Raw genomic sequence first — 12,362 nt, 5'->3', positions numbered from 1 at the left:
AGGTGCGGAAACCTGTACCTTACAGGCGCGGAGGTCAAAGCAGCCCGGAATTGCCCTGGGACGAGCAGGACCAGCCTCTCACCTCCTTCCCGTCCTCTCTGTGCGTTCTGATCATAACATAAGAAGAGCCCCTTCCCCTCTCGGCGCCTCTATTTTCCCACCTGTCAAATGGGAAGGACTTCCCCTGGCAGCGCCGCTTCAGAGGGCCAAGGATTTACCCCGCGGCGCGAGCCCAGTTCCAGAACCTCTCGAACGCTGGACTGGGGTCCAGGGATGTCCCCATCAGCGCATCGATGGGCACAGCCTGGCTGACGCACTTCCGCGATCTGCTCCCTCCCCAGGTGTGAGGAGAGGGGCATTGAGCTCGCCCCTGCCCTGGAAAAGGAAAGCCTGGAAGAGGAAGACCTCTGCCCTGCGCCGACCCGCAGGTCCTTTCACAAACCGAGAGGTAGGGTGTGGGGGCCCTAAGGAGCCCGGACCTGGTCCCAGCACGGCCCAGTGGTGTTTTCGGGGTTGAGTTGAACGGGAGAAGGTGCTGGTGCCTGGCTTCTCCCTGCCTCAGTATCTCATCTTAACATCAAAAACTCTTCCTGGAGGGCAGACTCATAATCTGCCCCTTCCAGGAGGTAGGGGTCGATATGGAACCTCCCTCTGTCCGGACGGAAACAGCAGGAGGGCAAGGACTGGGCGTGCAATTGACCCAGTGTGCAGCTCAGGCCTCTGAATGAAAGGACTCCAGCGCCTAGTTTCTGTGAGATGAAGCATTTGGGGCTCCCTAGGGTCCCTCCTGGTACCCTTTCCATCCATCCTTCACTCAGGAACTGGGATCAGCTTATGAAAGTGGAGAAGCTGGGGGAGAAAAAGAGGAAGGATTTACATTTTAAGGAGGATCAAGTCTGTTGCCTGACATGAGGGGCTGACAGGCTAATTTCAGGAATTAATGGGTTCAGACAGGAAGAGGAGGTAACCTTCCCCCTCAGAGCTTCTCCTTGTGCCCTGGCCAAAGACAGCCTGTTCCCCCCACCTACACACACACGTGTGCACACACACGAACACACACTTCCCATCCAGTCCTGAAAATGCGCCCTCATTAAAGGACTCATTACCAGTTTAGAAGAAAAACACAGATGAACAAAGGAATTAAATGAAATTGTTTTAATCCCATGGCCAGAGACAACCACACTAAAATATGCCACACTTTACATCTGGATTGCAACTAGTTTGTAGTTTACTTTTTGCCATCCTTAAACTTTTCGTTTGGCTGGGGGCAGTGGCTCACGCCTGTAATCCCAGCACTTTGGGAGGCTGAGGCAGGTGGATCATGAGGTCAGGAGTTGGAGACCAGCCTGACCAACACAGTGAAACCCCACCTCTACTAAAAATACAAAAATTAGCTGGGTGTGGTGTCGGGCACCTGTAATCCCAGCTACTGGGGAGGCTGAGGTCCGAGAATCACTTGAACCTAGGAGGCAGAGGCAGAGGTTGCAGTGAGCCGAGATTGTGCCATTGCACTCCAGCCTGGGCAATAGATTGAGACTGTCTTAAAAAAAAAAAGAGAAAAAGAAACTTCTCATTTGTGATTCTTCTCAGAGCTTCTGAGCTCTACTTTCTGGAGCGTCCTTTCCTGCTTCCTTAGGTGGCATTCCTAGAAATGGAATCCGTGGCACAACCCGCACTGCTGGTATTGAAGTCCCCACCGCCCTCTGCCCACTGCCCTAGAGGCTGCAGGGGCTCTGAGGGGGGCCACTTCTCCTACCTTTCCCACCAGTTGCTGAGCACTGGGTTGAAAGAGGCTTGTCTCTGCCCCCTTGGAACTGGGGACTCTTCCAAATTAGGGTGACCCTGCTGGGTCAGAGCAAGTCTCCCAGTGCTCCCCCTTTCTGCACCCCCTCCTGCCCCCACTCTTCTGGTACTGGGTGCTTTCCTCATGTTGACCCCTTCAGGCCTTCAAATACATGTACATAGTGACAGCCATTTGTCCGATGAAGGAAGTGGATTCCAGCCCCTCCCAGTGACTGATGTCCAACCCCCAACACCCCCCTCAAACACACTCACACACACATGCCTTCCTCCCCGTCTCAATCTGATTCAGTGGTCGGTCAGCAGCCATAGGTAACCACAACTACTGGGTCTGTGCCAGGCACTGGATACCCTCTCCTCTCCAGGGGAACACCTGGCCGCAGGGAGTGAGTGAAGCAGGAAAGGGCAGCTGCGAACACAGAGCCCAGCTGACCCTGACTGGCTGAGTCCTGGGATCTGATTGCCCATTCAGCTGACACTGCCCCAGGTGCCTGGCCATGTGCTGGGCGAGGGGATCTGGAGACAGAGCAGCCCAGCCGAGGAGTGACCCCTTTGCCCTGGACCCCAGGGTCTCTCACCCCATCAAGGCTCCAGGGCACCCACCCCTTATCTCTTCTGCCTGCCCCCCTCCACTACCACCAAGCCTGTGTCACCAAAATTCATCCATTGATCCAGGCTTAAAATAACCCCTGGCATCTGCAGTGAGCCCCGCGGGGCGGGCAGAGGAGCTGAGTCCCTGCTCCTGAAGGGCACCCGCCCCGCCCCCAGCTCCCAATGTTGGCAGCTCGAGTGTACGGGTGTCTGCGCGTGCTTGGGTGAAAGCAAGAGTGTGCATGTCCAGGGCTAGCATGACTATGAGGGCCCTCCCTGCACGGTGGGCATGCGTGTGCACACATGTGTGTCACACACATGCTCCTGTGCACAAATGGCCTTCCTCCATGTCTAGCCCTCACCTGGTGCTCAGTTCTGGCTGGGGAAGGCTGGGGGTCCTGAGAGGTGTGGACATGACAACCAGCTTGTGCTGGGCCTCAATGTCTCCATATTAGATGGTTGGTGACCAGTCTGCCAGCTCTGCTGAGCCCTGGGAAAGGTTTGGGATTTCCTAGAGAGAAACTCAAGACTCAGAGAGAGGAAGTGACTTGCTGTGACTAGCACACAGCCAGGAAGGGCAGGGTCTGGCCTGGAACCTGCACTATGAACCCTCAATCCACACTGTGGCCAGTTCAGCACACCCGGGAAGCACTCCTACCCCACGACAGGGCCCTCGCCAACACCTGACCCAGGCTCACCTACCCCCTGCCTGGACATGTAGGCTGCCCTCTCTTCCTGGAATCCCTTTCCAGCCCCACATGCCCAGAGTTTCTAGGTTTTATTTATTTATTTATTTATTTATTTATTTTATTTTATTAATTAATTAATTTTTTTGAGACGGAGTATCCCTCTGTTGCCCAGGCTGGAGTGCAGTGGTGTGATCTCGGCTCACTGCAACCTCTGCCTCCTGGATTCAACCAATTCTCCTGCCTCAGCCTCCCGAGTAGCTGGGATTTATAGGGACCTGCCACCATGCCTGGTTCATTTTTGTTTTGTTTTGTTTTGAGATAGAGTCTCACACTGTCACCCAGGCTAGAATGCAGTGGCTCGATCTTGGCTCACTCCAACCTCTGCCTCCCGGATTCAGGCGATTCTCCTGCCTCAGCGTCTCGAGGAGCTGGGATTACTGGTGCACACCACCACACCTGGCTAATTTTTGTAATTTTTAGTAGAGACAGGGTTTCACCATATTGATCAGGCTGGTCGTGAACTCCTGACCTCAGGTGATCCGCCTGCCTCGGCCTCCCAAAGTTCTGGGATTACAGGCGTGAGCCACCAGGCCTGGCCTAATTTTTGTATTTTTAGTAGAGACAGGGTTTCAGCATGTTGGCAGGGCGGCTCTGGAACTCCTGACCTCAAGTTATCGGCCCGCTTTGACTTCCCAAAGTGCTGGGATTACAGGTGCGAGCCACTGCGCCCAGCCTTTATCCTTTATTTTGGAGCCAGGCTGACAGGGTTGGAATTCCTGCTCTCCAGGGCCATTCAACCTTTCTAGGCCTCAGTTTTGTCATCTGCAAGATGGGCTACCGGCATTTCGGCCGGGTTACAGGGAGAAGCAGTGGGCCCCAGACAGGAAATACCCAGGTACATGTGGCCTGGTGGGAGTTCCCACTGAAGCCAGGCTGAGAAGACCATGACCGCGGATGCCACCCACAAGCCTCCAAGGCCTCATTCCTAAGCTAATTTCACTTCCATTTCCTCAATGATGCAGTTACCCAAGAAGCAGAGGTTCTTGGGGGACTCTGGGCTCCCTGCTGGTGCAAATGCCGGTACCAGGAGGGGGTCTGGAGGGAGGGCCCACGGTTGTCTTTGTCTCCCGCGAGGCAACTCTGACTCAGGCTCCAGCTGCCCGTGGGAGGGAAGGGGCGCCCGGGCTCCCAAGGTCGCCAGGAAGCGGCGAGACTGGGAGGCTGCGAGCTGGGGCTCGGCCCCCCGTCCCGATGCCCCCGACACCGTCTCCCCCGCCCGCACACCGCCGTGCCTCAGGATCAGCACTTTAGCTGTCACAGGTAGTCCCTCTGCCTGAACGCTCCCACGCGCTCCCCCTTCAGGACCCTTCAAAGCCCTCAGTGTACGTGCGAATCCGGAGCGGACACCGAGACCTTAGCGCGGGAACCAAGACAGGGCAGAGCTCCGCGGAGGCCACAGCGCGTGCACGGGGACAGGTGCGCCCTCCCCGCCAGTCCCCCTGCTCCTGGGTCGCAGTTTCGGGCGGAGGCGTCTCGCGTCCTCTCCCCTAAGCCTCGCCCTTCAGTCGGGGCCGTGGGCCGCATCCAGGCCCCCAGGGCTCGGGATGCGCCTGAGGACACGGACTCCCGAGGGCGCAGAGGTCGGGAGCCCGAAGCAGGTGCCCTTGGCCTTGGTCCTGCCCCTTATCCGGTCCCACGCTTTTTCCTCGCCCCTTGGCCTTGACCCCACCCCTTCGGCATGCCTCTGGCCCCGCCCCTTTCCGGCCACCTTGAGACTTGGGGTCCCTCAGCCCCGCCTCTTCTTGACCCCGCCCCTCGGCCGCACCCCCCCCCAGTCCCCGCCCCACGCCCAAACCGCCCGGGGCCGGTGGTGGCCGGGGCTGGCTGCAGGAGCCGCTCGAGACTCGCCCGCCCCCAAGTCCCTGGATTCGGGCCTGGATCTTAGATTATCCGCAGTCTAGGGGATTGGAGAGATGCCCAAGGTTCACCTGGGTCCCGGGACCCCAGTAGCGTCCCTTCCCCCGTACCCCACACCAACCACTGAGCGCCCGTCTGAGTCCCGGGAGGAAAGCGCAGGGGCGGGGAACACTGGCACCTCTTCCCTCCCGGTTGCTCCCCGACTCTGCCCGCTATTCCGCTATTTGGGGCAGTCGTTTCTATCGCACCCCCATTCTCTCCCCCCGCCCCCCGGGGTCATGAGGGCAGGACTAGGCCTGCTCACACTTCCCTGCAGGGGGCGTTCCCTGGCCCTGGCAGGGGTCCCTCTGTCCCTACATGCCACATGACCTCTTTAATCTTCAAGGACAGCTGGGTGGCCCTCAAGAGCCGCATTTTGCAGATGGGAAGAGGGGCCCAGATAGTTGAGGCCCAGGGAGGTGCTACCAGCTTGTAGGGATAGTGCCGTGTTGAGCCATCCCTGCTGAAACGAAGGTGAGGGGCCTTCCTCCCTGGCCTCACCAGCTGGGCTCCTCAACCCCTCCCGGAGCCCCCAGCCTCTGGCTACCAGGCAGGAAGTGAAAGGGGCCTGCGGGAAGCCCCAGGAGGAAGCGAGACTTCAGCCAGCCCTGCCCCCACCGGCCAGGGTCCTGGGGACCTGGTTGAAATCAGACCCTCCTTCAGGAAAAGCTGGCCCGAAACAGGCTCAGAGAGGGGCCTTTTCCGTTCCGTTCCCACCCTGAAAACGGCCCTTCCAGAGTCTGTCTGGGATCCCTCTTACCGAAAAGAGAGACCAGATAGGGAGAAAATCTGAGTAGTGATGAAACCAAGGGGTGCGGCCTGGCATCAGTCCCCGAATTCTCCGCTCCCAAGAAGGGTGTCCGGGTCAATGACCTTCTGCTGGGCAGGCATGCCGGCCAGGTGCGGGAACCCAGGTTTCACCCAGCTCCACCACCCACCTGTTGTATCTTGGGCTGGATCCCGTTACCTCACAGGGCCTCTCTTTTCCTATCTGCAAACTGGACCATATAGTCACTGCTCGTGGATGTGAAATGGTCTAGATTTGCAGGAGAAAAAATGGACCAACAGGGACTTTTAAAAAGGTCAAGGCTGGCGGTGGACGCGGTTCTCACGCCTGTCATCCCAGCACTGTGGGAGGCCAGGCGGGCGGATCACCTGAGGTCAGAAGTTCGAGACTAGCCTGGCCAACATGGAGAAACCCTGTCTGTACTAAAAGTACAAAATTAGCCGAGTGTGGTGCCGCATGCCTGTAATCCCACCTATTTAGGAGGCTGAGGCAGGAGAATCACTTGAACCCAGGAGGTGGAGGTTGCAGTGAGCTGAGATTGCACTATTGCACTCCAGCCTGGGCAATAAGAGTGAAACTCCATCTCAAAAAAAAAAAAAAAAAAAAAAAAAAAAAAAAAAAGTCAGGGCCTTTGGCACAACAACTGTGCTGGGAAACAGAGACCCCTGCCCAGGACCATGCGGAAGGAGGCCATCTTGGCCACAACAGCAAAAACCAAAGTATCCAAATGCCCGGGTGGAAAACCTTACCATGTGGAAAACTTTATTGTGAAGTATTTAAAGAGAGAAAAACTTACCAAATATTAATATGATGGTCAAGACATGAATTTGTATGTATAGAATGATTACAATTATACAGAAAAATACACCACACACTCAAGGCCTGGGGTTACTGGACACAGGTCATGTCTTCCCTGACTACATCATGGATTCTGGTCCAGAACTTCCAGATTGTCTACAAAATGCCTATCTTCATTCTTTTCATTCAAAAAAATCTAAGCAAACACAAACACCCCACCCTCCTCCTCCAGGTGCTCTTATAAAGATCAGATGAGGGATCGATGTGGTGGCTCTGGGTCTCAGTTTCCTCATCTGTGAAATGCATATGAGAATTATCTAAGGTTCTTTCCTGTCCTTCTCCGGGGACCACAGGCTGGGAGGAGAACCTTGCATCCAACCGCTCATTTTTCAGAAGACAAAACTAAGAACTCAGGGGAAACTTCCTACTGGCTGGTGGGGCCAGAGAGATGACCAAGGTTTGCATGTCTGGGCCCCAGAGGGGTTTCACCCACCCTCGGGGTTTTCACCTGCTGAGCTAACCCTAGCTGTAGCAAAAGATGGGGTGGCAGATGGGGTTGTCCAGGAGAAGATGGGGTGGGAGGTGGGGGGGCCAAGAGAAGATGGGGTGGGAGACAGGGTGTCCAGGAGAAGATGGGGTGGGAGACAGGGTGTCCAGGAGAAGATGGGGTGGGAGACGGGGTGTCCAGGAAAAGATGGGGTGGGAGACGGGGTGTCCAGGAGAAGATGGGGTGGGAGACGGGGTGTCCAGGAGAAGATGGGGTGGGAGATGGGATGTCCAGGAGAAGATGGGGTGGGAGATGGGGTGGCCAGGAAAAGATGGGGTGGGAGATGGGATGTCCAGGAGAAGATGGGATGGGAGATGGGGTGGCCAGGAGAAGATGGGGTGGGAGACGGGGTATCCAGGAGAAGATGGGGTGGGAGATGGGGTGGCCAGGAAAAGATGGGGTGGGAGATGGGATGTCCAGGAGAAGATGGGATGGGAGATGGGGTGGCCAGGAAAAGATGGGGTGGGAGGTGGGGTGGCCAGGAGAAAATGGGGTGGGACATAGGGTGGCCAGGAGCAGCTCAGACTCCCCCAACCCCAGATGGAAGGGGAGTGGATGGCTGGGCCCATGTGGGCCTGACCCCACCAACCCTCTCCCATACCTACTGCTTGTCACTTGACCTCACCCTGTCACCTGGCTCCCTGGGGGCAGGGGCATCTGAGATGGGTTCACGGAGCAAGTAGCCAGGCAGAGACCTGGATGCAAGTGGCCACTGTCTTCTGAGTTGGGCACACAACAGGTCCTTGGGACAGGAAGAACTGAGTCCAGAGGCCTGGCAAGGGATAGGAGGGGCAGGAGAAGCAGGGGTCTACAGGCAGCTCTGGTGGCAGCTCAGGGGGAAGCAGGCAGAAAACATCTGATGCATGGAAGAGAACATGCCCAGGGTCCAAGAGTGGAAAGACAGTGCCTAGAACTCCACCTTTTGACTCTTAGTCCAGTGCTCCCTTCCAAAGATGCTAAGCTGCAACAAGTTCCAAGGAAGCTGCCCAGGGTGGAATCCAGCTCAGGAGGTTCTGACCCTGTGCAAGAGGGCAGGCAGGAGGTGGCTGACTGGGAGTGCACAGTGTCATCCAGGAGTGGAAAGAGACGGTCTTGTCCCCCAGGCCCCAGAGCAAGGAAGAGCTTGGGGCTGTAAGAGGAGGGAGCAGCTTCCACTGTGACAGTGGGTGACCAGGGGACTGGCACAGGATGGCCAAATGAACCCAGCACTGGGGGGCCAGTGCTTCAGGGGAACAAGCCAGAGAGAGAAGGGAGTTCAAGGAACCTCATGACCACCTGGTTCAAGGTCACAGGCCTGCCCTGGCCTCTACACAAAGGAGCCTCCTGTAGGTCCCAGCCCTTCCGTGTATATGGCTGAATGTGCTGTGTCTTGGAGCAGCTGGAACCTCAGGTGGACCCTGAGAGAGCTGCCTGCCAATATGTCCCTTCAGCTTGAGTTTGGAGTCCAGCCTTGGAGGGTGCGCATCTCCTCTCAAATGCAGGCTTGTGGCTCTAGAAGCTACCACTGGGGTCAAAATGGCATCTTAGGTTCTGGCAGATTGGGCCAATCTCAGGGGTTGACCCTGGGGTACAGATACCTGACAATCAGCAAAATCCAGTTCAATCTTTTTTCCTTTGTTATTTCTTAAAATAATCTTGTACTAAATCCCAAAGCAAGCAAACCCATGAACTGATTATGCACTGCCGCCATTTGCATCAGTTTAAAAGCAGGACGGCTCTGAGGGCAGGTATTAAAGAAATAGCGGCCAGGCCCAGTGCCTCATGCCTATAATCACAGCCCTTTGGGGAGGACTGCCTGAGGCCAGGAATTTGAGACTGGCCTGGGCAACATATCCAGACCTGTCTTTAAAAAAAAAAAAAAAAAAAAAAAGCCGGGCGCGGTGGCTCAAGCCTGTAATCCCAGCACTTTGGGAGGCCGAGATGGGTGGATCACGAGGTCAGGAGTTCCAGACCATCCTGGCTAACACGGTGAAACCCCATCTCTACTAAAAAATACAAAAAACTAGCCGGGCGAGGTGGCGGGCGCCTGTAGTCCCAGCTACTCGGGAGGCTGAGGCAGGAGAATGGCGTAAACCCGGGAGGCGGAGCTTGCAGTGAGCTGAGATCCGGCCACTGCACCCCAGCCTGGGCTACAGAACAAGACTCCGTCTCAAAAAAAAAAAAAAAAAAAAAAAAAAAGATTAGCTGGGCAAGGTGGAGCACCTGTAGTCCCAGCTACTCAGGAGGCTGAAGCAGAAAGATCGCTTGAGCCCAGGCTGCAATGTACTGGGGACCCATCATTGCACTCCAGCCTGGGTGATACAGCAAGACCGTGTCTCAAACAAAACAAAACAAAACAAGACCAGGTGCGGTGGCTCATGCCTGTAATCCCAGCACTTTGGGAAGACGAAGAGGGCGAAACACGAGGTTAGGAAATCGAGACCATCCTGGCCAACGTGGTGAAATCCCGTCTCTACTAAAAATACAAAAATTAGCTGACTGTGGTGGTGCATGCCTGCAATCCCAGCTATTCAGGAGGTTGAGGCAGGAGAATCGCTTGAATCAAGGAGTTGGAGGTTTCAGTGAGGTGAGATCATGCCACTGCACTCCAGCCTGGCGACAGAGCAAGACTCGTCTCAAAAAATAAAAAAATCAAACAAACACAAAAAACCACCCAGCTACAAATTAGGCATCCTCCCACTTGGTCCTTTTTCAGATTCATTTTGGCTTAATGGTGCCTTCCCCATTTTAAAACCGGTCTCTTACTCATAGTGCCCCAGCCTTTTGCAGGCACAGGAACAGGGGCTGGGCTACCACCTTCAAGGGCTGTCAAAGATGGTGTGGTCTGAAGCCAAAGGTGAGCACACCAAACTCCATGGGGGCTGAACACTGTGGTCTGTAGTGTCTGTGCTTCTGCAGGGTTAGCCTGGTCCCAGAAAGAGGGCATGTACGTGCTGGAGTGAAGAGCAAAATTTGATTTCGAAGCCCCTGGCGGGGGTCCAGAGGGAGGGCAGGGGCCACCTCCTGTCGGCTCCCTGTTATTGTTGCTCAGGGCCAGCCGTCTTGGTGGTCACCAGTTCAGTGGAGCCCAGCTCTGTGGCTGGCACAGGGACACTGTGGCCAGGTGGGGTGGTTCCTGGGTCTTCCCCAGGAGGAGGCCAGGTAGGAGCTGCGGCATCAGAGATTCCCGGAGACAGAATGATGACCTTGTCCAGGGGCTCTGGGGCAGGGCAGAGGGGATAGAGGCTCGGTACTGGGTCACAGCCTTCCCTCCCTCCCCTAGAAGACTCCTCTGGAGGGACAGTACTCCGTCAAATGAAGCCCACTGCACGGTGGGGAGGGGTGGCACATGGCTGACCCTGAGTTCAGAGGCCTGACCAGTGGGGACCTGGCAGGGCAGGGAGTTGGGGAGCTGGGGCTCAGTCTGGCAAACCCTGCAGGGATTTATTGGGGAATCAAGCTCCGTTAGACTCCCAAAGGGCAGGACAGGCTCCTCCTTCAGACGGGCCCCCTTCCCGCGAACTGTCTCTTCCTCACACTGGGGTCTGGCAGGGCAGAGCTGTTCCTGGCTCCGACCAGGGTCTCAGGCGCAGGACTATGTCTCCGTCCCCAGCCTGAGCTCCTCAGAGCAAACTCGTTCCCGCTCTCTGTCTCCGTTTCCCCTTACAGCCCTTCTCTACCCCCAGGGGCCATGCTTCACCCCCTAGGCCGTCCCGACACCCCAGCCCCTGTGCCCCGCTCGGACTGGTTCCGCTACACACGGAACTCACCGTCCTTGTCCTTGTCTCCGTCGGGGGCCTCTGCGAAGGACGCGCCGCGAAGCCGCCGCTGGCGCCGCCTCCAGCTCGCCAGGCCCACCAGGACCAGCGCCAGGACCAGTGCCAGGCCCAGCAGCGCGGGGGCGCCGAAGAGCAGCCCGGGTAGGGACAGCGCCGCCTCGCCGGCCCCCGCGCCCACCGACTCCTGCGGCTGCAGCGCCGTCCTGGGCGCAGGGCTGCTGGCCGGGGCTGCTGCGGGAGGGGACAGGGAGGGAGGGCAGGGGGCCGAGGGGAGGGAGGAGCGGGGACGGGGAGGGGCGGAGGGGGGCGAGGCTGGCCGGGGAGGGGAGGGACAACCGGCGGGGGGCGGTGGACAAGGGGAGGGAGAGAGGCGGCGGTGAGGGCCGCGCGGTGATGGCGGGCCCCTCCAGGCCCTGCCCACAGGGTCCTTTCAGCCCTCGGCGCCCCCAGGGGTCGGGGCTGTGCCTTCGCCGTGGCGGTCGGGGCCCCGTCCTCCCCGCGGCTGCCGGCGCCGCGCGCCCGGTGGGTCCTCCTTACCCGGTTTGGGCCGCGGCGTGCGCAGGAGCCCGCAGGCCACGCAGTGGCGGACCAGCAGGTCGAAGCACTCGGCCGGGACGCAGGGCGTGGGGGCTGGCGCGTCCCTGCCCCGCAGGCTCCGGGGCCCTCGCTTCATGGTGTCGGCGCCTCCGCACAAGCCGTAGGGACTGAGGCTGAGTGGGCCTCCGGGGCCCTCGGGGAGGAAGCGGGGGGCGGGGGGAGCACTCTGCCCTGCCCTGCCCCCGCCTGCTGGGTGGGACCGAGCTCTCCTGGGGCCCCCCTTTCTTTGTTTCTTTATTTTTCTTTCTTTTTTTTTTTTTTTTTGAGACAGAGTCTCGCTCTGTCGCCCAGGCTGGAGTGCAATGGCGCGATCTCAGCTCACTGCAAGCTCTGCCTCCCAGGTTCGAGCAATTAGCTGCCTCAGCCTCCTGAGCCTCCTGAGTAGCTGGGATTGTAGGCACCCACCGCCACGCCCGGCTAATTTTTGTATTTTTAGTAGAGATGGGGTTTCACCATCTTGGCCAGGCTAGTTTTGAACTCCTGACCTCGTGATCCACCCGCCTCGGCCTCCCAAAGTGCTGGGATTATAGGCGTGAGCCACCGCACCGGGCCTGGCCTCTCTTTCTTCCTGTAGTTCCCCAATTCAGTCACTCAACCAGCACCGCCTGGGTGGGCCCTCTGCTGGGTGCTGGGACCGTCTGGGGGCAGACCAGAGCCTCCTCTTGGGTAGGGAGGGGAATGGAGCCAGGACACAGACCGTGAGTGGTTCCTCTGCTCCCTCTAGCCAAGGATACTCCATGACCTCAGATGCTCCCCCACCATCTCCCCCACCCCACTTGTCTCCACTTCTAGGGAGTCCTCCTGCCCTTCCTGGACAGAGCCGGTTGGGGACATCAGAC

General features: G+C 57.8%; 1 protein-coding gene across 1 annotated transcript; it reads right to left on the bottom strand.

Annotated features, from left to right (window-relative positions):
* Positions 1-6,572: 6,572 nt before the first annotated feature.
* On the bottom strand, positions 6,573-11,798 carry TNFRSF13C (TNF receptor superfamily member 13C). Its single transcript, XM_007975930.3, has 3 exons — positions 11,464-11,798; positions 10,918-11,157; positions 6,573-10,367 (listed from the first exon to the last, which is right to left on the bottom strand). Exons 1-3 carry the CDS (start codon positions 11,597-11,599, stop codon positions 10,186-10,188), a joined length of 558 nt encoding a protein of 185 aa, XP_007974121.1. The 5' UTR covers positions 11,600-11,798; the 3' UTR covers positions 6,573-10,185.
* Between the last annotated feature and the right edge of the window lie 564 nt (positions 11,799-12,362).

This window comes from Chlorocebus sabaeus, chromosome 19 (genome assembly GCF_047675955.1).
Source record: "Chlorocebus sabaeus isolate Y175 chromosome 19, mChlSab1.0.hap1, whole genome shotgun sequence".
In the NCBI taxonomy this organism is placed as follows: domain Eukaryota; kingdom Metazoa; phylum Chordata; class Mammalia; order Primates; family Cercopithecidae; genus Chlorocebus; species Chlorocebus sabaeus.
This window is presented reverse-complemented; position numbering and strand designations above follow the sequence as displayed.

Excerpts from the sequence above, each read along its gene's own strand:
- TNFRSF13C (XM_007975930.3), bottom strand. The coding sequence starts at position 11,599 with ATGAAGCGAGGGCCCCGGAGCCTGCGGGGCAGGGACGCGCCAGCCCCC. Across the intron at positions 11,158-11,463 it reads CACGCCGCGGCCCAAACCGG|CAGCCCCGGCCAGCAGCCCT; the intron begins GTAAGGAGGACC and ends CCCCTCCCGCAG. Across the intron at positions 10,368-10,917 it reads CGGAGACAAGGACAAGGACG|AGCCCCTGGACAAGGTCATC; the intron begins GTGAGTTCCGTG and ends GCCCTGCCCCAG.